This window comes from Lepidothrix coronata, unplaced genomic scaffold (genome assembly GCF_001604755.1).
Source record: "Lepidothrix coronata isolate B3197 unplaced genomic scaffold, Lepidothrix_coronata-1.0 Scaffold108, whole genome shotgun sequence".
NCBI classification, from domain to species: domain Eukaryota; kingdom Metazoa; phylum Chordata; class Aves; order Passeriformes; family Pipridae; genus Lepidothrix; species Lepidothrix coronata.
The window spans coordinates 28,661-53,137 of NW_016690288.1; the positions used below are offsets into that span (position 1 = coordinate 28,661).

The window sequence follows — 24,477 nt, forward strand, 5'->3', positions numbered from 1 at the left end:
TTGTCTACAAGTAAAGACATTTCCTGGTGTAAGAGAAATGGAAGAGCTCAGTCCTACCTGGTAGTGTCAAGTAGTGGGCCCTTTTCATAGCTACAGGAGCTGGATGTGTGTGACATCATGATGCCTGACCCTTGTATGGGAACGGACTGAGGGTTGGCAGATACCACAAATTTTGTACTGAATACTCAAGTATCAGGGATGGGTATTTTCCAGCTCTTTGTACTGACCAGCCAAAGACAGTTAACCAACTCAATGCCATATCATGAAATCTGCAGTTCTAACATCCGTCTTTGGGTGTAGAAAGCGCTAATTTGTTCATTTAGTAAACTTGCTTTTTCATGGACTTTGTCAAGTGTTGTTCTAAAACTAGAAGAGAAATATTTGTTCAGGACAAGGGGGAGTGGCTTCAAACTCACAGAGAATAGGTTTGGATTGGATATTGGGAAAGAATTCTTTAGTGTGAGGGTGGGGAGGCCCTGGCACAGGTTGCCCAGAGAAGCTGTGGCTGCCCCATCCCTGAAAGTGTCCAAGGCCAGGTTGGACAGGGCTTGGAGCAACCTGGGCTAGTGGAAGGTGTCCCTGTCCATGGCAGGGGGTGGAACAGGATGATCTTTAAGGTCCCTTCCAATCCAGGCCATTCTCTGAGTCTGTGATTCTGTGATTACAGAAGCCTGTTACCCTTAATGCATTGAGCAGTTTCATTGGAAAATACATTAAAAATATGGGCAAAAATAATTGACAGAAATATCTAGATAACCTTTATTTACCTTTCAGTATTAATACAAAATTATTCTTTCTTTGATTTTAGTATATGACTCTCAACCCCTCAACCAAGAGGAAAAGCTCTCGATCACCTGACAGAAAGCTTGCTAAGAAATCCAAAACAGATGGATCATCCCTGGGGCAGCCTCTGAGCCCCACTCTCTGGTGTCATGTGCATTTGGAGAAATCTATAATTGGCTCTCCACTGAAGGTGAAAAACTCTAAGAATTCAAAAAGTCCTAAAGAGGAGCTGGAAGAGGTGATGAAAATTGTATCACCTGCTAAACTTGGTTCTAACTTTCACATTCCAAAGAGGAGTCGATTAGGAAAGGACAACAACAAATCCTTGGACAAAAAGCAAAGAGGCAAAAGGGTTCTGAATGGGCAGAAATCATCGGGGAAAGCCAAGTCTCCCAGGAAAGGCTTGAAGACCCCCAAGATGAAAATGAAACAAATGACACTGTTGGACATGGCTAAAGGTACCACTAAGGTGTCCAGGACTCCCAGGAATTCTGGAGGCACCCCTGGATCTTCCAGGAAACCCCAGAAGCACCTGCCTCCTGCAGCGCTCCATCTCATTGCCTATTACAAGGAAAACAAAGACCGGGAGGACAAAAAAAGTGCTCTTTCCTGCATCATCTCCAAAACTGCTCGGCTGCTCTCCAACGAGGACCGGGCCCGGCTCCCCGAGGACCTGCGGGGCTTGGTGCAGAAACGCTACGAGCTCCTGGAGCACAGGAAGAGATGGGCCACCATGACTGAGGAGCAGAGGAAGGAGTACATGAAGAAGAAGAGGGAGAAGCTGAAAGAGAAACTGAAGGAGAGAGCGAAGGAGCGGAAGGAGAAGGAGATGAAGGAAAAACTGGAAAAACAGAAGAGATTTGAGGACCAAGATCTGAAAGGGAAGACATTGCCTACTTTCAAACTGGTTGATACTCCAGAAGGACTTCCTAACACGCTGTTTGGGGATGTGGCCATGGTGGTGGAGTTCCTGAGCTGTTACTCAGGGTTATTGATGCCGGATGCTCAGTATCCCATCACGGCCGTGTCCCTGATGGAAGCCCTTTGTGCAGAAAAGGGAGGCTTCCTGTACTTGAACCGAGTACTGGTGATTCTCTTGCAGACCCTGCTGCAGGATGAAATTGCTGAGGATTACGCTGAGCTGGGAATGAAGCTCTCTGAGATCCCACTTACCCTGCATTCCGCTTCCGAGCTGGTTCGCCTGTGCCTGCGCAAGTCGGACGTGCAAGAGGAGAGCGAGGTCTCGGATAACGTAGATGAGAGCAAGGATTCGGCAGCTTTTGACGATAACGAAGTCCAGGATGAGTTTTTGGAGAAACTGGAGACATCTGAGTTCTTCGAGCTGACTCCTGAAGAGAAGCTGCGGATCCTCGGAGCGCTGTGCCACCGGATCCTCATGACGTACTCGGTGCAGGACCACGTGGAGGCCAAGCAACAGGCGTCGGCTGAGCTGTGGAAGGAGCGCCTGGCCGTCCTCAAGGAGGAGAACGACAAGAAGAGGGCAGAGAAACAGAAGAGAAAAGAAATGGTGGCCAAGAACAAGGAGAACGGCAAAGATGAGCATATGATGGGCAGGAATGAAAAGAAAAAAGAGATGATGAAGATGGAGCACCGGGTGGAAATGGAAGCCGACGACATGATCAGCGCTGTGAAGAGCAGGCGCCTTCTCGCCATCCAGGCCAAGAAAGAGAGGGAGCAACAAGAAATACAGATGAGAGGTAAGAAAAATACCAAGAGAGTGTGTCGTGGAGTAACTTCCTGGCAAAATTCATGGCCTGTTTTCAGCAGCATTGCCTGGTTATGTGGGTTTTGCTCACTGGAGATCTCAGACTCAGCTGCTGTGGTTCCTGTGGCAGCTCAAAATCTGGAGTTTTAAGAGAAAGTTTTTTATGTGTGGGTGTCTTTTGTTCAGTACCTTTCTAATTTTGTCAGGCCAAGGAAGACTGGACGAAAGAGTATCTGTTTTGGGAACAGAAAGCAACCAAAAATTTGTCTATGTCCAAATATCATCTGCTTCTTACATGGAGAGGAGATGCTTCCTGCCTGAAAGCCAGTTCCAACAGCTGCTGCTGCCTTGCTGCCCTGCACGTTATCAGGCTGATGCCAGCAGCCCTTCTCCCACATCAGAACCACTTGGACAATAAACCTCATTTTGCAGTTTCTCACTTCAAAGAATTAGTTATGGAGCTGTGTAAATATAAACTGTCCACTCACCTTTCTAAATCATGAGTTGCAACACCAAACTTTGTGTGTGACTGTGTAATGAGTGCTGTTTGCTGAGGGGTATGGATGTGAAGAGTAAAACACTTAGGAATTACATTTTAGGGATTTTTTTTTTTTTTGGTTGTAAATGTGGGTACTGGACAAAGGGAGATGGATAGCACAGCTTGTCTTGGTTATTTCTGAAACAGTTGAGGGACAAGCATCCCACATGGAGCCTGGCTTGTGTGCCTTAGCTGGAATGTGGGAATATCTGTTCTAGGAGACCAAGAATCCCTGAATTGTTTGGATTGGAAGGGACCTTAAAGATCATCTGCTTCCACCCCCTGCCATGGGCAGGGACACCTTCCACTAGCCCAGGTTGCTCCAAGCCCCGTCCAACCTGGCCTTGGACACTTTCAGGGAGGGGGCAGCCACAGCTTCTCTGGGCAACCTGTGCCAGGCCCTCCCCACCCTCACAGCCAAGAACTTCCTCCTGTTATGCAAACTAAACCTCCTCTCTGTCAGATTAAAGCCATCTCACAGTCAGAGGTTTCTCTTTCACCTCTCTGGTAACATGTGTACACTGGGAGCTCTGACTTCTTCCAAGTTAAACTCGTCAAGATTACAGCCAGTGCTGCCCAGCTTGCCTCTTAAAACCACTTCAAGAAAGCAGAAATTTATGTTTTTATTCTTTTTGGACTTCAAAAGAAGCCAATGCAGAAGTTCCTGTTGAGATAATGTGGTTATTATCAGTATTTTCTTGATAGTAGAAGTCGAGTCACTTCCATTTCCTTGTTACTGCAGCACCTACTAATTGTTCTTTGCCTTATCACTCCACGAAGGAGTAGTTCCCATACAGGCTGTCCAAAGTGATGGAGAGCTGGAAGCTTGTACAGCTAACGGAGCCTGCTAGAGAGGAAAGTGCAGCTGAGAGTAGCTCACCTTCACTACTGAAAATGAGATGTGGGCAGGAACCCTCTAGTTTGGTGTCTTTGTTCTCATTTTGTTTGAACAGTTTTGGGCAAATGAATAAATTCAAGTGTCTGTCCTTTGCTTGGGAAAACCCTTAAAGTCAAGTGTCTGTCCTTATCCTGTCACTTGGTGGTACCTGCTGCAACTGCTCTGTGCAGCTGGCTGGGAAAAATCCCTGTGTCTTGAATGCCCACCATGTCCCATGTGGGCAGAATTAGAGAGCTGGGTGGCAGAATGGCTTGGGTTTGTCTTTGGAGTCTTGGCTCTCGTGGGGAGGGCACTGAGGAGCAGGGAGGTGGCACTGGGGCCAGATCAGGCAGGAAGTCTTGAAGGTGTCAAGGAGACGAGGAATTCTGGAGGGATCATATCAGTACTACCTGCTGAATGGGTCTCCTGATGTGGTTTCTGAGACTCAGATGTAAAAACTTGGCACTTGGCTGTTGCTCCTTGCTCTGATTTCCGTCCTGTGACACAGGGAGAGGTCATAAAATTTAGGGAGGAGTTGATATTTACAGACTGGGTTGGGCAGCTGCTTGTGCCTGGCAGGATGGGACTAACAGGACAGTTTGCTGCAGTTGCTATTAGTTGGGTTGTTGTTGGTATTTTGTTATAAAAGCTGATCCTCCAAGTTGGGGTAACAAATGCCAAGGGTATGTTTTTCATCAGGTCTCCTCTAATCAGGATTAATTACATTGGCAGGACTTGAGAGCCTTACCAGATATTTACTAATCAACTGTTATCAAACCTGGCTTGACACAGAAAATGGCTCCAAGAGAAAGGGAGCCTGGGAAAAGTTCTGACGAGAAGGTACCTCATCCCTGGGCCTCAGGCAGCACTTGGCCTCTCTGTGCTGCTTCTGCCTGCCCCACTCCAACTTTCCCCTTCATTATGGTCTCATTCCACCTGCTTTGGACCCTCCTTTGTGAGGCTTCAGGGTCACCTAATTGTGACCTTACAGTGCCTGAAGGGAACCTACAGTGAAGGTGGAGAGCCTGAAGTGACAGGACAAGGGGGAATGGCTTCAAACTGGGAGTAGGTTTAGGCTGGATAACAGGAGGAAGTTCTTGGCTGTGAGGGTGGGGAGGCCCTGGCACAGGTTGCCCAGAGAAGCTGTGGCTGCCTCATCCCTGCAAGTGTCCAAGGCCAGGTTGGACGGGGCTTGGAGCAACCTGGGCTACTGGAAGCTGTCCCTGCCCATGGATGATGATGAGATGATCTTTAAGGTCCCTTCCACCCCAAACACTTCAGTGATCCCAGGACACGATTCTTGGCAGAAGCTGCCTCGCTTCCTGCTTCTTACCTAGAGATGTGAAAGGACATGTTTTGCTCTTTAAGCTGTTGCCAGGAGCCTGTGATGCCAGGATTTAGGCCACTTTGTATTTTTCTTTTCCCTGTTTTTTGTCCACAGCCATGGATATTGAAAGCTACTAAAATTTCAGTACTTCTGTCATGTGTGGGAGGACTGAGGTTTCTGTTTTAATGCTCTCCCACATTTCCTACAATAGGAACTAATAATAAGGACTAATTTCTCCAGACAATTTTTATCCAGGCTTTCTTCAGCCCAGTTCATCCTTATGCCTTGACTTCTTAATTCTTGATCTTTTTTCTAGAATGGTGGGTGGAAAGTAAAACAAAAGGTTGGATGGTTGTGCTAAAAGAATATTAACTAAAGTTCCCAATAGATTTTTTTTTTTTTACCCCCACAGTGTGGTAAAATAAAAGACAATATTGGTGTCTGGATACAACAAAGGAAAGCTAATTCTGCTCTGTGCTAATTCCAACAGTGAGGATGGAGAGAGAAGCAGAGGAAGAAAGAATCCGGAGGCATAAAGCTGCAGCTGAGAAAACTTTCCAGGATGGAATTGCCAAAGCCAAGCTGGTGATGCGCAGAACCCCGGTGGGCACCGACCGGAACCACAACAGGTGGGAAAGGAAACGCCCCTGAGCTGGCAGCTCTGCCCTGGAAAAGGGTTGATAGGGAGGGAGAATGTGGGAATTGTGGAGAAGAGAGAAGGGAGCTTTTTGTGTATATGGAATGTAGTGGGTGGGTACATGCCCAGCTTTCTGTGGCCTTCCCATGGAGGTCAGGATCACTCGACATCAGTGCTCAGGAACCTCATCACAGTCATCTTTTCTTCTTTTTCCGTATTTGTTGCACAGGAATGCTCTTAGAATGGGTTCTAATCAAAGCTTTCCATGTTTCTCAGCTGGGCTAAGATAGACACACGTGCATTCAGATGCACACAGGTGCTTCTCCCCTCAATGCAAATAAAAGCCCGTGTGTGTAACCAGCCAGCAGAGGAGGCAGGGGCCTGTTAACACACGTGTTTCCTGCAGGTATTGGCTGTTCTCGGATGAGGTTCCTGGATTGTTCATCGAGAAGGGTTGGGTACATGACAGTATAGACTACAGGTTCACCCTGCCCCACCAGAAAAAGGAAGATCTGAAGAAGGACCACAGCCCTGGAGGTATGGTCACCATGCTTCTCTGGGGGCAAAAATCCATGTTTGGGAAAGGAAACTTAACACTTGTATGTGGAAATAGTTCTTGGGACAGAAGAGCCTGCTATAATCTGACTCCAGCTGAGTTTCAGTCCTGATCATTTCTTGCTTTTGGAACATCACAGGCTGGCACTGAGTCCCTCTGCAGCAATCCTGCATGGGAGAGCTTATGAAGTTAGATCTGAGCCCTCACCTGGTGGGATTGTCTTGGACAAGGATCAGAGCAGGCATACGTAGAGGAATGGAGCAGGGCAGACCTGCAGGGAGATCCTTCATCCAGGTGTAACTTAGCAGTCACCTTTCTCAGTGGCTGGTAGAGCTGGAGGTGTATCATTCCAAACCCCTCCATGGGTATATTTTCTTATGTAAACTCTTTCAAATTCTGACCAGCTGTGTTCCTGTACACCACTTGCTTCCAGCTGTTGTTATCTCTCAGCTGTTGCCCGTGTGCTTTCCCAGCCAGTGGGCAGGATTTCATCATGATCTCTTGGAGAATTAACAAGCAAGTGCTTCAATGAGCATTAAGGTTTAAATCCACGTCAGACCGTTGTCTGAGATGCTCAGAAATACAAACACACGCTGCTTATAACTCCTTCAGTTCTCAAAGTGCATTGTCAGTACACAGCTAAAAAGTGAAACTGGGGGTTTATGTCTTGGGAATAGCAGGAATGCTACTCAGGAATCCACCTGAGCCTGTGCTTTTCTCTTGCAGAGAAGCGGAAGAGCACAGGCAGCGACGGCCGAGGGACCAAACTGCCCCGCTCCGTGCCCAGCACAGACCTGCCCGCCGAGACCACCACTCCCAAGCAGGGCCAGAACTTATGGTAACACACGCTTTTGTAGCCCCAAAATACTCAAAAGTGTAGAGGTCGAGGAGCCTAGACACATTTCTTTTGCTATGAACCTGTTACTCTTTCAGTGCTGAGCAGTTGGGTTGGTTCAGCAGCTCCCCAGGCCTCTGCTGCTGATGTTATCACTGCCCTGCTAACAGGGTAGCCAGTCCAAGAGCCAGTGGAGTCTTTATTCAATCTAATCAATCAGACATAAAGACAGTATAAATTAAGATGGTAAAATGCTGCTTTGATATATTGCTGTGTACTTACCAGTATTGGTAAGTGATACTTAAAAGAAAAAAAAAGGAGGGGAGCAGTGTCAGGGTTTTTGTTTGTGGTTCATCTCAGCAGACCTGAGTTGTGGCACGTGGGGCCCTTGAGCACAAGAAATTTAAGTCTTCCTGGATGTCTCTGGAGACAGGCCTGTATCCTTCCTGTTCTTGTACTATGTGAGACGTGCAGAGTCCTCCCCCAGCTCCTCATCTCCTCCAGTGTCTTCTTCCTGGGCTTCCCAGCAGGCTGTGGTGGTGTGTCCACTTGTTTTCCTATAGCACCATAGAATTGATTTTTGTCCCTGCTGATAACTGTAGCTTAGCAAAGTTATTCTTCCATGCTGACAGCCTGTTATCCCTGTAATGCTTCCCAATGCCAAGCAATGTCTTCTAAGTGAATCAGATCTCCTTTGAGCATGTTTGACTGGGACTTGCTCCAGTAATTGGCCCTACCAGTGTCCTTAAAGAAATTCTCCTGTGTTGAGTGTTGCTTTTTGTGTTAAAGAGTGCTCAGCAGTGTCCCCACCCCACAAAACACTGGCTAAGCTTTACCTGTGGAGGACTCTGCATTTTTGTAGATAACCCTGAGAAGTACATGCTCCTGTAGCTCCCCTCTCAGCAGGGTCTGTTCCCCAGAGTTCTCCACTGCTGACACACAGAGTGGGGTTACTTGGTCTTTGAGAAACAGAAGTTGAACTCAGCTCCAAGGAATAGTTGCCAGTCAGAACTACTTCACCAAACATGTTCCTGCTCACCCACCAGGAACTGTCAGAGGCTGAAATCTGTGGGTGTCTTGATTGATCTGAGCCACCAGCATGAAGAGATGACTCTTTGTGTTGCTCTACCCCTTCTGTAATGGCAGCAAGGTGTAGGAGATCAGAGTTCCTGTGCTTTCCTTCTCTGCCTCATCCTACCACGAGAAATCTCCACCCCATTCTCAGTCTGGGCCTTTGCATGTCTTGTCATGTGGCCAAAATTCAGGCAATTGGGCTTTCCTGGGGAATGGGTGCTGCACAGGGGTTGTGGAGGACAGTATGACCCACAGGGAAGTCCTCTGCTCTTCCTGACTGCCTGCTCTGTCTTGGTGTTCGTTGAGCAGAGATGACAAGGAGAAGGACCAATTCTGTGAGGAAAACAGTACCTTAAATTTAGAGTGCATATTGCTAACCCTGAGGGCAGCATAGAGCCAAATTGGATGAGTTAATTAACACAGAACTCCTGTAACTTGTAACTCCAGGCTGAACTTGAAAAAGCACAGTATTTGATCTGCTCTATCAGGTTGGCCACTCCCAAGGACATGCTGAGAGAGATCAGAGTGGTGACAGAGGCAGGAGTGCTGCATGGAGTAACCAGTCACACAGCCTGGGAGGAGCAGCTCTTGGAACCAAATCCTGGACACACTCAGTGCTGAATTATGTTCTGTTTTGTATGGAGTGGCCATAATGGATGGTGTTCTCCTTTTTGTGAAAAAGAGAGCAACTAAAAGAATTAAGAAGCTTCTTTAGAAGTTTAAAGGCAGCCAGAAGCCTAAAACACTTTCAGAGAGATTTGCTTTAGAGTTTCCACACTAGGTGGTCAGAGCAAGTGTTGCCTCTCACCTTTGAAGAAAAGGGTTTGAGGAACTTGGAAAAAAAACCAGCAGCAGCAATCACAAAACATCCTGATTGTGGCTTCCATCAGGATAAGAAAGCTGTTAAAAGTAAGAAAGCCTGCTTAAAACCTGTGGTTGAGTCTAAGTGAAAGAATAAAAGGGATGCTAAACTGAAGTACAGACTAAGGGGAAAACAATTTTCATTTTCCCTTGGGAAACAAACTTGCTTCACCAGATCTGTTGTGACAGGGTTTGCCTTAGGAGAAGAGGGAAGCTCTTCTCATGAGTGAATAATTGGCCAAGGGACATGAAATAAGTTACAGAAATATTCCAACCTGTATGTTCAGCAGGGAGATGGAGAATAATGCTAGAGGAGAATTGGGAAGCTTCCTAAAGACAGAGGATTTCTTTTGATACAGAAAAAAGGGATCAGGAAATTAAACTAGAAGATGGCAGTTCTGAAATAGAGAGGAGAGTGCTGCAGCTGAGGTACACAGCTCACTGCTGCCAGCTGCTGTGGATTGTGAATTGTACCTGTTCAAAGCTGGACAAACTGCTGAGAGAGGAGTTCACTGAGGAACAGGAAGCACAAAGGTTCTTGTCCTGGCACACAGGGAAGTCCTCAAACCAGCAGATGCTGCAATCTGGAGGGGCAGGTCCCTGTGCTGCCCCTTGGCCACTCAGACATCAGACACTGAGCTGGGTGGGATTTTCTTGGCCTGGCCACAGCGTCTTTAATATCTGTCCTTTTTAGTCCCTGCTGGGAAGGACTCTAAATGCTGACAATCACAGCACCTGCTGTTTTTTCATGAGATTCTTGTGCCCCTGTTGTGCCAGGCAGGGCAGCTGGGAGGTGCAGTAATGCAGGTGGAGGGTCTGAGCCAGGCATGGGCCTTGAGCAGGGGCACGGAGGCAGCTTCTCAAAGGACACATAACCCCTTCTAATTCACCCTCTGCTGTGCTGGCTGCCTCTCCCTGACTGACTGGGCACCCAAAGCCATGCCTGCAGCTAAGCAATAAGCTCCCTCAGCTGAAAGGCTTTTCCTTAAAGCTCTGGAGCTGCAAAGAGCTTGTTTGCTAAGTACCTGTCTGACAGCTGCCACCATTTACAGGTAAGCTTCCACAAAAAGCCAAGTGACAGCCTGAGAGCTGTTATTTCAGGGGATAGACAGGAACTAGAATTTCCCTCTGAGGAAATCCATATTCCTATTCCTGTGTTTTCCTCTGGGGCCACTGTCATTGATCTCTCCCATCTCAAGGACTCTCTTGAGCATAGATGGTTATGGAAGAGTCTCCTCCTTGGCTGATTTTTGTCCTTGGACAGCCTGAGGAGCTCTGAGCCCACAGTGAAGTCCTTGGCTGTCTCCATGCCCTGTTGTTTGGATGCAAGGACTCTTCCAGCCATAACTCATGATGTTGGCATGTGCATAGGAAGTTTCACTTCTTTGTGTTTTGCTTTAAGTCCTGCTGTCTGTCTCTTTTCCTAGTGGTGTGTCTGATGTGGGATTGAGTAACCTCACAGTGCACGTAGAGCATCTTCAGCTTTACCATTTTATACTTCAGAGCAATGAGACTTTGAAATTAAATACCAAATTAACTCTGAATAGTTGTATTTCACAGTCCTGCCCCTTTTCTCCTTGAGGATGGGATGGGAGCTGGTAGGATACTGAGAGAGATAGATTTCATACTTCTGCCAGGAGTTACAAAAATAGTGTCTTAAAGAAGTGGTTCTGCTTTCAGTATTTTGCCCTCAAAAATAAGAGGGCCCAGTGTTTTGTCCTCAAAGTGCAGAGGCTGAATCATTGTACAGAATTATAAGCACTTGGTTGCTTCGTCTTCTCCAGACAGATGGCCCAGTCCCATTCCTAACCTTGTGCCCCACTTGCACAGATATGGATGCTTATTAAAAAAATCTCCCTGTTTAAAATTTCTGGGCACGTGGTCCCTGAAGAAGTGTTTGTCCATACCATAGTGCTTGGGAGCTGTGTATATCCTGGTCTTCCCTGCAGTAATCACAGGTCACACAGGATATTAGCATGCAGGAGACTTCTTGCTCATCCTGGTCAGAAAGCAGTTGAATTTTGGAAACAGTGGCATCTCTGCAGAGTAACTCCCGTTGTTCTTCATCTATTAGGAATTCAGCATGGTTTGGCGGGTCCCCTCAGCAGACAATTTGAGTTAACCATGAGTGGGTGCTGACAGACTCCATTCTCAAGCCTATACTCTACAGATGGAGTTCCCCTGTTTCCACCAACCCTCCAGAGCAGGTACTGATCCTGGGCTCCTCTAGATGTTTCCTCTCGATTTCTTCATTCCCTAGTCCAGGTTTTATACCTTTCTCTGTCCCTTGTAGCCTGAGAACAGGGAGGAATTCTCAGCCTGAGTGAATACTGGGAGCTCCTTTTGACTTGCTGCTTGTGCCATTTGTCCCTTCTGTTTTGGTTGCTGACCAGTCTGGCTTGTGCTGCCAGAAATGTCAGGAGAGAATCTAGGCTGTTCTTTAGGGATGTGGGAAGCCCTTGCACCAGTCAGGAGTTCCCCCTTCTAGGTCAGTTTGAAGACTTCCCTCTGGTCTTGACTCTCCCAAAGGCATCTTTCCCATCCCCCTGGACTGTGTCAGGCCTTCCCCTCCCTCTTGGAAAGACTTACTATTGCCTCCCCCCTTTAAAATGCCAGCCCTGTCTTACCATGTCCATGCTCCCAGCCTGGGGCTGGTTGACCCCCAGTTGGAGGTGCAGGTAGTTCCTACAGGTAGTAGGGAATGCCTGGGGCTAGTTTGGGAACCAGGAACTGTGGCTGCACAGAGCAGCAAAGTGCCACTAATCAGACTAACACTGGTGCCTCTGGTGTGTTTATATTTTGCACATTTGAGTTCAGGCTGATGGAGAACAGTTCCCTCTCCCAGAAATCCCAGTTCTTACTCTCAGGGTGAATGGGGAAGACTCAGGTACCTGTTGCAAATGTTCTTTTTATCTTGTCCAGTTTCCTTTTCAGCAGGGATAAAGTTGTGCCAGGGCTTTACCTCTGGCTTTATTAAAAGGATGGGAGCTGCTTTCTGCAGCTGCTCAGCAGCTTGTATTGTCTTTTCCCAAGACACTGGAGAATCCAAGTGCCGTATGCTGACTCTTTCCAGTGCCTTTTCCTTTTTACAGTAAGACAAAACAGTGCAGGGAGTTCCCCCCTTGATTTGCCACCATGAGGGAAAGCTGAGAAAGCTTGGGCATGGTTGTCTTGGATATTTTTCCAGCTGGATCCTGCAATCTGTCACCAGCAGTGTCTGATGTTGTTTCATCATAACCTGGGCAACCATCTCAATGTGCCTGGGAATCTGGGTGTCTGCAGGGCAGCTAGTTTGGAGCTTGGTTTATGCCATTTCCAGGTGGTTACAGATTCTGCTGAGTGAAGGAAATCTGGAGTAGCTCCATCCTGTTTCTCACAGGGAGGGGTGCAGAGGACAGTGGTAGCCAAGGGTTTTGATCTCAGGGTGCAGAGGGTTGTGTGTACTGAAGCAGGTGACTGGCAAGAAACCATTTTCCTTCCATTTTTAAACAATCCTATGTTTTATTAGAGTAATTAATTTCCTAGCTGAATGCAAGTTGTGAGGCCATTCCCCTAATACAAGCACACTAGAATTACAAAATATTTTCTTTTCAGATCCGATATTTAGTAAGTATTTCTACCTAAAATAAGCACTGTGGAGACTGGTATTCCAAGAGGAGGCAGAACAGCATCTTTGTCTAGTTGTTGCTCAGCTCATCTGAGTTTGTGCCCAAGAAGAAAAATTGGGTCTGGAATCTTCTCTGTGGCTGGTAAGGATCACAGAGTGGTCCTTTGCAGTTGTGTCCATATGAGGGTGATTTTCCAATTCCATGACTTCCTCTTTTTGAGGAGCAGTCCTCTTCTAGAAGATTTGGAATTAGTCTTATTTTCTGCAAATGAGCTCTGAAGCTCGGGTTGAATCCCTACCCCATCAGGTGAGGAGGCCCTGTGGCATCCTAGAATAGAGTTGGAAAAAAAAATAAGAGGGAAAGAGCAGAATTTCAGGCTGCCTTAAAACCTTAAAACTAGTTTAAATCTACAACCCAGCGTGAAAACATGATTGTACTTTGGAATTGCAGAGAGGATGCCTGGTTTAGAGAACTCTGCAAAAGTGTTCCCCTTTTAGATTGGGATAACTGCTGGTGGCCATCCCTGTCCCAAAGGATTCCTGAGCAGGAAGGTTTCAAGCTGCTGAATATGCTTTTCACACCCTGCACTTGACCTTTGAAGTTCAGGTGAGCTTAGAGAGGAGGACTTGTGCACTTGCAGGGACAGAGCCTGAACAGGGACACAGCTCCAGCAGCAGCAGTTGTGGGATCAGCCAGGACATCCCCTTTTTAATCTGGGCACCTCTTGTTAGTGAAAGAAGATATGATTACATCGCTGTGCTGTGCAGTGCACGGCTTGTTAATCCTTGCAGTGCATCTAACATGACATTCAGATCACTTAAACCAACTGCAGTGTAGTGAATGGAGTCCCTGGGGTGGATGACTAAATTCAAATGCCAATGTTTTAATAAACCTAGTGGGGAAAATACATCAATAAATCAGTTCTGTGTTTATTTTGATTTTATTTTTTTTTCTCTCACCCTGGAATTGGCTACATTTGGGGACTGTGAACCAAGGCCAGCCTGAGTCAGAATTTTTCTGCCAGCATTCCTGGAAGTGCTTCACCTTGCTCTCTGGGGATTGGGATATAGGTTACCTGTCATCCCTGCCTACTGATCCTTGGGAACCATTTAGAAGAAGAAATTCTCTTGCCACAGAGATACCTTAGCTGATGATGGCGCATGTTCTGTCTTTCAGGTTTCTCTGTGACAGTCAGAAGGATTTGGATGAGCTGCTGGATTGCCTGCACCCCCAAGGAGTGAGGGAGAGCCAGCTCAAGGAGCGCTTGGAGAAAAAGTGAGCCTGCTCTTTGCTTTCCTCCGTGTGCTTTCTCCAAGGCAAAGTGTGTCCTCAGCACAGCAATCCCTGCCATTCCTGGGGCAACATCCTGGGCTGGGCTTTGGTCATTCCTGTGCTGAAAAGAGGAGGACACTGAGGTTGAGAAATTGCTGGTTTTCCTGGGCAGTAACTGCAGGTCCTTGATAAGTAATGCTGTGATCAGTGAGGAGGTTCTGTCAGTCTTTAAATTGCTCCGTGAGACTGGAACAAAGGCAGTGCTGGTTCACTCTGAGCCAGAACTGCCACGTGCTTTCAGGTGTCTTTCAAAGAACGTTCTGCACTGCTGGAGCTCGTAACTCCCGATGAAGACCATTGTCCTGGAGCCTGCCCAGCTCCCGGGGCAGTGCTCTGTACTCAAAGGCTGCGTTTGATTTTCCAGGTATCAGGACATCACACATTCCATCCATTTGGCTCGGAAACAGAACCTGGGCCTCAAATCCTGTGATGGCAACCAGGAGCTGCTGAACTACCTCCGGAGTGACCTGATCGAGGTTGCGACGCGGCTGCAGAAGGGAGGCCTGGGATACGTCGATGTGACACCGGAGTATGAAGCAAAAGTGAGTGCACAGGCAAAGCATTGAGCAAGACAAGTGTGAGCTGATACTTCCTGTGGAAAGCCTGGAGTCTTTTTTTTTCCTCACACACGAGGAACAGGAAAATCAGTTTTCTCATTTGTCTTTTAATTCTAAACTGTTATTTCAAGGTGACACGTTGCTGGCTTTGAGGGTCCTTTTGGTGTAGGTGGGTCATAATGTTGGAGCTGGGCATCCTGCACAGCTGTTCATTTGTCCCATTTCCTAATTCTGGCAGCAGACTTCTCTATGGAGCATTAGCAGAACTCTGTAGGTGATTTTTATCTTTTACATCAGAGCCAGCATGTCTTGTTGAAACAGCAGCAATATGCTGATTCCATAACGAGATGTGGTAGATACCTAATGTAGTGTGGTTATCACAGGTGTCCATTTGCAGGACATACCCACCTACAGAGCACAGAGAGACATCCAGCTGTTATGGGATCATATGCTCTTCCCAACAGGTGTACTCACTGGAGAGCCTGAAGGATTTTGGAGAGTGTGTGATTGCACTCCAGGCTGGGGTTGTGAAGAAGTTTCTGCAAGGTTTCATGGCCCCCAAGCAGAAGAGAAGGAAACACCAAGGAGAGGACTACATTGCCAAGGCTGAGGAGATAGATGAAGACAAGAAAATGGCAGAAGAAGCCAAGGTATTGTTCACCTCAGGGCTCTGTTTTGGTCTTGCACTAGAACTCTTTGAGCAGGGACAGTACAGTTCATGGGATACTAAATCCTGAGCAGCTTCCTCCCATTTCAGGTTTGGAGTGCAGTGGGTATGGTGTTTGAGGGGCCAGGTGTTCCCTGTTTATTTTGAGGAGTGAAGGTATAGGGAAAATCAAAATAATACTGAGGAGCTGCAGTTAATTGTCCCTCTATGACAGGAAATAGGTCAAGTTCCCTCTGTACAGTTTCTCTTTAATAAAAGCACATTATGGAGCATTTTCACAGCACTTAAGATTTGTATCCATCAGAGAGGACTAGTGGTGCCCTTGATCCACAAAGAGACCTGTTGAGGTTCTGGTGACTGCAGAGGAGTGAGGTTTAGATCAAATTCCAGTGTCAGGCAAGAGGAGACACAAGTTGTTGGCTGTGTGACACTCATGGAGATGTCTGGGCAAACAAGCTGTGTGTGCCTGCAGGAGAGAAAAAGGGGTGTTGTGGGTCTAAATACATATCCCTCCAAATCAAAGGGATGGAGAGGAGCTGAGGAACATTGGGAAGGGTCCTGCAGGCAGTTGAGCTGTACCAGTGTTTCACCCTCGGGGGGGACTTGTGCTTGGGGGCAGTTTCTATGCACCAAGTTGAACAGGACATTAGTGCCCCGTGACAAGGCTTTCCCCACTGCCCCCTTCAAAGTGTGCTCTGCCCTGACTGATCACTGACATCAGCAGAAGCAGCAGTATCAGAATTGGATCAGCAGAAGCATTTGACATTCCCAACTTAAAAAAAGAAGTATTAGATGCTTACCTGAAGGGAACCTATAGGAAAGATGGAGAGAGACTGTTTGCAAGAGCATGGAGTGACAGGACAAGGGGGAATGGCTTCAAACTGACCGAGTAAGTTTAGATTGGATATTAGGAAGAAATTGTTCCCTGTGAGGATGGGGAGGCCCTGGCACAGGTTGCTCAGAGAAGCTGTGGCTGCCCCATCCCTGCAACTGTCCAAGGCCAGGTTGGACAGGACTTGGAGCAACCTGGGCTAGTGGAAGATGTCCCTGCCCATGGTAGGAGGTGGAACTGGATGATCTTTAAGGTCCCTTCTACCCCAAACCATTCCACAATTCTGTGACTTGTACTGAGGGTGGGTTTTTTAGTGTGGATTTGTGGTTTGTTTTTTTTTAAACTCCTGTCAGTGTCTGCTGAACCCTTGTTTGAACATCAGGTCTTTGCTAGGCTGTGGGATTGCCCTGTTAGCAGGATAATTTGGATAGACACTTGAAATTTTCACAATCCTCAGTTGTCCTGAAATATTTAAGCATTGCCAGTTTTGAATCTGCCCTCTGACTTTGTGTTGTGCCATTGTCTCTGGAGCATTTATTTCTGCAGTGCAATGTTCAGCTTTTTTGGGTTTGGGTTTGTTTGTTGGTTTGTTTGCTTTAGGGATTTTTTTTTTCTTTGCCTCAGTTTATCTGGAATGAGCTTTCTTTTTGCCAAAGCAGAAAACCTTTAGAGATGACCTTGAAAGAGCAGCCTAGTTCTTAGATATAGTTATCTGATGAAAACCCCTGACTGCCAGGCAGACTGTTGTAAAGACAAATCTGCTGTGTAGGCCAAGAATTATGAAGCCTTTTGAGCCAGAACTGCACTGAGAGCACATAGCAGGTAAAATACAGCATAGCCACACTGGAAAAACACACTCAATGTACTTCCAGACTTCAGGAACGGAATTGCAGCCCTGTGGTGTGGTTATGTCTCGTTTTCCCTGTGAGAAACAAGTTATGGCTTAGCAGGCACCCGTTTGCTGACATAATTGTCTGTACTAAGGGTTCCTGCTGGCTCAGCTGCATGGCTGGAGCTCACACTGCTGAGTGGCAAAGGATTGCAGTGAGACCTGGTTTAGGGCTGCTCCTGAAAATCAGTCCAGTGCCTCTGTTGGTGCAAATGTTCCCATTTCCAGTGGTGGTAACACACTGGACTGTCCCAGAATAGGCCAGGGAATATGTGACCTGTTTGCAGTGTGACACTGCAGGACAACAGCCTGAGCAGAGAGAGGAGCATGGCTGGGTTCTGGATGTGTTATCACCCCCATGACCTGCTTTCAGCAGTGCTTGCAAGGGGAGAGTCAGTCTTACCTGCAGACAATCCCTTAAAGAGCAGCTTCACAACCAAGCAGTTCCAGTTTCAGCCGTTCCAAGGGATTTCTGTCAGCTCAGGATCCCAGCTGAGAGCCTTTTCAGCTGGAGGCTTTGTCCACCTTTACCAGAGAAGGTACTTTCTGTCACTCTGAGGTTGTTGACAAGTGACCGTGGACTTTTCCTTCAGTATTTTGAGGTTTGGTTTTTGTTTTGTTTTCCCTGCTAGGTTTGCTCCTCTCCAGTCAGGAGGGGATTTCAGTTACTTCTTCCAGTCTCCCATTTTGCCTAGTTGGCAGCCAGAACTCCCTTGATACCAGTACTGCTCAAATGCCACAGTCTCCTGATGCTTGGGAAGCAAGGCTAGAAATCTGTTAAATTCCACAGACTTGGGGAGAAATATCTGAGCAAAACTTGCCAACAGCTTTTGCAGATTTATCTTGGCCCAGCAGTTACCCAGTATGTTAACAGCAAAACCCATGGAACAGTTCCTTGGAAAATCAATTACACAGTATGTGAAGCACCTCAACAATGTTCTGCAAAGAAATAGCCCAGGGGCTGTGTAACCTCCACAGTGGGCTGGGCAGTTTTCTGGTTGTCTGCGATGGCTTGGGCTCCAGGATCACACCAGCAATGGCAGCAAGGATGTTGGCATTTCAGAACAGTTTGTGTGTTTTTCCAAGCATCTAATATATGCTGTGCTTCCTCAAATTCAGTCAGGGGAGAATGTGCAACTCTGCAAAACTCCCGGGTTTTGTTTGGCTCCCAAATTGCTGTCAGCTGCAGAGCTTGGATTTTCCCATCTGACACTTCACTGTTTGTTTTTTCATTCTCCTGGGGTAGAAGAACATTGACTTGAGTCCTATTATGTCCCTGTCATGTCCGGGCCATCACCTCATTGTTGTAGAGCACAGGATTACCACTGGAGAGTGGGACATGGCTCTGCATCCCTTCTGTCCTGCTGCATTTCCGATTTACCACAACGGTGTTTCCAGACCTCCTGAGCTGGGTGTGAGGTTCCCATGGGCCTTGCTGTGTGCAGGCCCCACAGCTGCCCTGGTGCCAAGCTCAGCTTTGATGGTGTCATCCTCACTCCCAGCTCCTTCTGGGATTTCCCATGTGCTGAAGTCATCCTGTCTCAGGGCTGGTTTCACGTTTGGGGCTCCAAATGCCTGTCCAGTGTGATTGTAGCTGGTGGCACAGAGTCCCCTCTCCACCTGAGGAGCTCAGGGACCAGAAGGACAAGCCTGTAGCTGATGGCACAGGGTCCCCTCTCCACCTGAGCAACTCAGGGACCAGGAGGACCAGGAGTGTGTTGCTGATATCCAGGTGCCTCTGTGGTACCCACTGGAGGGCAGCACAGGCCACTCCAATCCACTTCCCGCCAGTGGGGTTGCCAGCTGTTCCCTGACTTTAATCCCACATTTTACAGTGCTAGATTTCTGCCTTTTATTTTCTCAGCCTGCTGATTGTTTGGGTTAGACCTTCAGAGCAGGAATTCAGCGGTGTTCACGTAGCTTGTTTCAGCCTGGCTGTGAAATGCAAAAGGGGGTGGACTGTTACGAACAAACTGTCTGATCCAGGGAGGCTGGATATGGATAAACCACAACCAGGGCTGCTGAGGTGAAAACAGGGAAGGAAAGAAATACAGAGTCGAGCTTTGGTTCGAAGGGCCCCAGCTAAAGGATATGAAAACGTCTCCAGCCTGTGTGTAAGCTGTTAGGTCTGTCTGCAGGTTGCTTCAGCCATGGAGAAGTGGAAGGCGGCGATCCGGGAGGCGCAGACCTTCTCCCGGATGCACGTGCTGCTGGGAATGCTGGACGCCTGCATCAAGTGGGACATGTCAGCGGAGAACGCCAGGTGCAAAGTGTGCCGCAAGAAAGGTAACGCGTTCCTGCCCCTCGCAGGTCCTGTCACCCCTCCAGGCCCTGCTTAGACAACGTGCCCTTGGAGTCTGTCACTGTGCCTGTGGCTGTATTTTGAGTTTTGAATGTCAGGATTTACAGTCAGCAGTGATCTCACAAAAGCATTTGACCCTGACTCCACTAAACCATTCTTACGAAACCAGTCCCTGGTCTTGCAGAACACTGCAGAGCTGCTGTCCCCTGGATATTTAGGGTACTTGGACACGAGTCATCTACAAATCCTTCTGGGAACACTTGTGCCACTGTCCATTCCCTGCTTTCATTTTTGGAATGGTCTTTGGGTCTCTGAGCCTTGTCAGTTAATCCCTTCTTTTAGAGAAGGAGCAAGCAAGGACAGGTTGGGAAGGTTATTATGGGAAAAGCGAGGTGGGATGATGCTCCCAGGGCACAGTGGGAACAGAGCTGCTAATGAGCTGAGGAAGTCACCAAACAGGTGACAAGGGACCACTTTCTCTGTGTGCTCTGTAGGATGAAGGGCTTTAGAGTCTTTTGGGTGGAGGGGGAAGTAGACGAGGTGTCAGCAGTGACAGGGTGCTGGTATTTGTTCTGCCATAACCTCTCCTGTTGGATGGGAGCCTGGAGGAAATAGCCTGGTGGTACATTCTGCCTCCCCACGTGCTTTTTGTCTCACTTTCTGTTTGCTAAAACTAGTGGGAAATGAGGGCAGCAGAGCTTGGGGGAGTGCTGGGCCACTTTTGTTTACCAAAAGGCTTTGCCATCCACCTCTTCAAAGAAATAAGGGCTGAATTGGTGCAACATCCTCCTTCACTGTGGAGCCTTAAGGATATTCCAAACCACTGGCAACACTGTCCACCTGCTGTTGAGAGGAAATTCTAGGAAGAAGTAAGGGGAGATCTCAGCTGAGACTGATGTGGTAGTTTCACAGAATTTAGGAACTGGGAAGTTAAAGAGATGTGCTGGCAAGCTCTCTGCACTTTCTATTTTTTCCTCTTCAGTAAATGAAAGCTGGCGTGGGACTGTCTCCCCCTTTCCCTGCATTGGTGGGAAGCACAGAGAGACTAGTCCTGCTGCATACTGATTTTGTGTGTAGGCTTGCTACCCTGAGTAGAAAGAAGATACTGTGCAGGTTAACCAGATTGAGGCTAGAACAAGAATAGCTGCCTTTTGAGCTTCTTAGAGCTCTGGGGCATCTTTGCAGCAAACTTCTCTTTCCCTGTGTTTGGCTGGGTGGAACCTCTTTGGCAGGTTTCTGCCTTTGCCTCAATGAAATCTTTGCAGGGCAGGGGACTTTGCATTGGTTCTGTTTGGTTTTAAACACTGCTGGTTTCCACTGCCGTGGTGGGATGGAGAAGGAAGGGTCCCTGAGAAAGGCCATCAGGGGAAGGGTCCCTGCCCTCAGAGGGGACTCTGCATCTTGCTCTTGCTTAGTCCAACCCTCCAGCAGCTTCTGCCTCAGGTTGAGCAGGGCAGTGGCCCTCGTTTACAAGTGAGCTGCCCTCTCCTAGGTGAGGATGACAAGCTGATCCTGTGTGACGAGTGTAACAAGGCCTTCCACCTGTTCTGCCTGCGGCCAGCGCTCTACGAGATCCCGGACGGGGAGTGGCAGTGCCCGGCGTGCCAACCTTCCACCGCCCGGCGCAGCTCACGGGGCAGGTGAGTGACCCCCCTGCCCTTCACCACTGCACAGTCCCAACCCTGCTTCCATGAGACCCCAGCCAGCCCGAAGCAGAGCCCCTCGGAAAGGTTTGAAATCACCCAGTTAAAACGGCACTGGAACGATAGAAAAGCGATTTTTTTTTTTCGGGCTGTATGTTCAGAACACCTGTGTGGTACTGAGCCATGACAGCTTCAGGGGTTTTAATAAATAACTTGTGTTTGGCAGTGAAAACATGCACAAAACACCCACCAAACTCAACTGCACTGAGGGCTGTTGTTTCCTTTGAACAGCTGGTTGGGTTGGTTTTTCATGGAGTTCGTAGCGCTGTGGGCCCCTGGGTTGAGTTACTGGGGTGTTCTTGTAAGTTAGAGCAGACATTACTCCAGGCTGCAGCTCAGCCCCTCCTCTACTGCTACAAATCAGGCTACAAAATGCCACTCTGCTGGTTTTCTGGACCTGATAAACCCGAACAAGACAGTAACACCTTATAGTGCAACAGAGAGAACGTGATTTGAGGAGGAATCAAAGTTGTTCCATTCAGCAGAAGTGAGTAGTTGCCCCTTGACAGCAAGGGGTTGGATTGTTTTTTGAACTACAGGCTTGAATTCAAGTATTTTACAGTGTCTGTCATGTGCTGATGGTGACTGTGCTGCATCTCCCTGTGTGTCAGAGAGGTGAGGCTGTCGAGTGGCACCTGACAGAGAAACAGCCAACAGAGCCTCCCTGGCAGAGCAGCAGCACAATAGAGGTGTGTGCCAGCCTGTACTGTGCAGGTGGTGTATGGCCTTAAGAGTATTACTTACTCCCTGGAGACCGTGTAAGAGTTCCTCAGGCTTGTACAGAAATGACAGGGCTTAAAGGCAGCTGTTCTGACCTAAGATCATGGTTACTTTGATGTGGCAGAGTCACCTGCAAGCTGTTCAACTCCTGGACCAGAGCCATCAGGTGGAGAACACCTGTCCTGTTACCTGCTTTCTACTCTTTTCCTCCTGGCTGAGGCAGGAAAAGAATGTCACCCTGGGAGTTCTTTTACCTCCCTGTGCTGTGGGAGTTTATTCCTTTTGTTGCTCAAAATCCTCTTTCTCCAGAGGACTGAGACTCCCACAGCAGCTTTGCCTGAGTCCCCTTTTGCCTGTGCATGCTGGGTTTTTTCCTGGTTTTTAATGGAATAGACACAGGTGAGAAGCTGGAATGGGCTGGGCAAGGAGGTCGGGTGACTTTTGGCATGTGAGAAGCCTGACCCTCTGCTCATGGATCTGTTTCCTATAGTGTAGGGAAAACAATCTGTTTCCAATAGTATAGGGAAAATATTCCAGCAGGAAAAAGCCCCCCTGTTGAAACTCCTTAGGCCAGGCCTGCAGACCTGGGTAAAACAAGAGCTCATCCTCTCAAGGAAGAATAATTCCACAGTAATCCCAGTCTTAAAATGCACTGTCATGTGGTCACAGTGCCTGGAAGACCAAAAAATACCCCAATCCAGCTGTTGGGGATTTTCAGCCCAGATATTCAGCCTGGGGAGTGCCCTTTGAGTTGTAGCTACAACTCTGCACTGCTTTGGGCCAAGCTGGTGTTTGTTGTACAGCACCAACAGCACTGGGGGCCCAGGGCTGCTGATGCCCACGTTCTGGTGCCACAGACATGTTTCCCTGCCTTGTTCTAGGAGCTATGCAGAGGATTCTGCTGAAGATGAAGGTGAAGAAGGTGAGGAAGCTTCTGATGAACCAGATGCTGAGGAGGAAGAGGAGGAGGAAGAAGATTATGAAGTTGCTGGACTGAAATGTAAGGCTTTGACCATGCAGGGAACTAACAGAAAATATTAACTTTCTGCCTTCAGTGTGCAAAGTATTGATCCTATCTGGGACTTGTGCTTTTCCTCACACAAAGCAGGTGAAACAGTGGGAGATGTCCCAGGGGAAGGCTGTGGTTACCTGTGGAGCTGCAGTGAACCCTTGGCCCTTTGTGATGGGGTCAGCACTAGCAAAGATTGAAACTGCTGCAAGCTCTCCCTTGCTGCCCAGTCACTCCCTGGGGACACTGATGACACCATTCCAGGGGCTGGGAGGGATCAGCAGAGGCTGCAGTGGGGGCAGCAGCACCAGCAGTTCCTGGGATTGGCAGTCCCTGTGCCTACAGGGTTTGTTGGTACACTGGAAACAGTTATAAATGTTTATGGAGCTCTAACCACAGCCCTCTCTCCTTGCTTTTCTTCTTCCCACCAGCTCATAGCCCCTTGAGTGCAGGACTTCTAGTGATTTGGCAAGGAGGCATTTTGAAACAGGACTAGCACTTCCTCTGCCCATTCCAGTGGGAAGGCACAGTGCTGCAGGTGTAGTGTGGCCTGGACCACCAGCACCCTTTGGTCGCCTACAGAGACCACTCGGGATGTGTTACTGGAGCATTCCTGAGCAGCTAAGTGGAATAAAAGAGGGATTTCTAGACTCCTCAGTGGCTGCTTCTCCACTTAAACATCTTTAGTTGTGTATCCACTTTGGTTTTAGGAGAATTAGATTCAGTCTCAGTTGGGCAACTTGCTGCACTGAAAAGCTCAATCTGGGAAGGGCACACTGCCAGCATTTGCCTTCTGTCAAACTGCCCTTGACTGACATAACATTAACTGCAGGTTGTCTTAACCAGGGGCAGATGGAATCCAGAGATTGGGACCCAGAGGATTATCCTGTGTTCTTTTGAGGGTTTCCATCCAGGCCTAAGTCTTGATTCCCTTGCTTTATTCTGGTTTCAGGGAGGCTCACTGGTACCCCAGCTATGCACGCTGCTTGTCCTGCGGCGTATCCATGTCCACACTTGGAGTGTGTTCAGCCTGTGTTGCATGGCCAAGGCAGGAGCTGAGCCAAGGTTTCCAAACAATAGCAAAAGAGGGCTACAGTCACTAAAAATAAAGTGCTAAATGCAACCCCTGGCTTTAAAGAGCATTAACATGGAAAGGTCACCGTGGAAAACTTTTGTTTTAATAGAGAAGTCCCATTAATCCTGGTGGCGTTTATCCTGGGGGATCTAACGTAGAATGTCGGATTGTCAGACATTCAGCACGTGCCGCGCGCTTGACACACAAGCGCAGTGACAGCGGGCAGACGTCCCGCGGCCCCGCCACACGCCTCGCACGGGGGGCCGGCACCGTGATTTATGGGACGGGGCTGCATCCCAGCCTGCAGCTGAGGGATCCAGCCTGCTGGATACAGCCCGCTCGAGGACTCGGGACCAGGTGGAACGGGTTTGACTTGGGAAGGCCGACGCATTCTCCCGATACACAGGGAGAAACTTAAGACAAGGGAGTGCGTCAGCACCGCCGGTGTGCAGCTCTGACAGGCAGGCTCGCACAGGCAAGTGCCTTTTTGTGGGATATAATGCAGCAGCCCTGGTCTTGGGGAATAAAATCCCATTGTTTCCCACTTGCAGCACGTGGAGCAGCTCCCG

General features: G+C 48.2%; 1 protein-coding gene across 1 annotated transcript in view; it reads left to right on the plus strand.

The window, feature by feature from the left end:
• The window catches only part of BAZ1B (bromodomain adjacent to zinc finger domain 1B), a 42,867-nt gene that overhangs the window by 13,329 nt on the left and 5,061 nt on the right, over positions 1–24,477 (plus strand). Inside the window, exons 7-16 of the mRNA XM_017824069.1 lie at positions 809–2,501; positions 5,742–5,880; positions 6,295–6,425; positions 7,171–7,282; positions 13,999–14,097; positions 14,519–14,696; positions 15,176–15,361; positions 19,238–19,385; positions 20,894–21,041; positions 22,706–22,824. Coding sequence (XP_017679558.1) covers positions 809–2,501; positions 5,742–5,880; positions 6,295–6,425; positions 7,171–7,282; positions 13,999–14,097; positions 14,519–14,696; positions 15,176–15,361; positions 19,238–19,385; positions 20,894–21,041; positions 22,706–22,824 — 2,953 coding nt within the window. The remainder of the gene's footprint in view (positions 1–808; positions 2,502–5,741; positions 5,881–6,294; positions 6,426–7,170; positions 7,283–13,998; positions 14,098–14,518; positions 14,697–15,175; positions 15,362–19,237; positions 19,386–20,893; positions 21,042–22,705; positions 22,825–24,477) is intronic.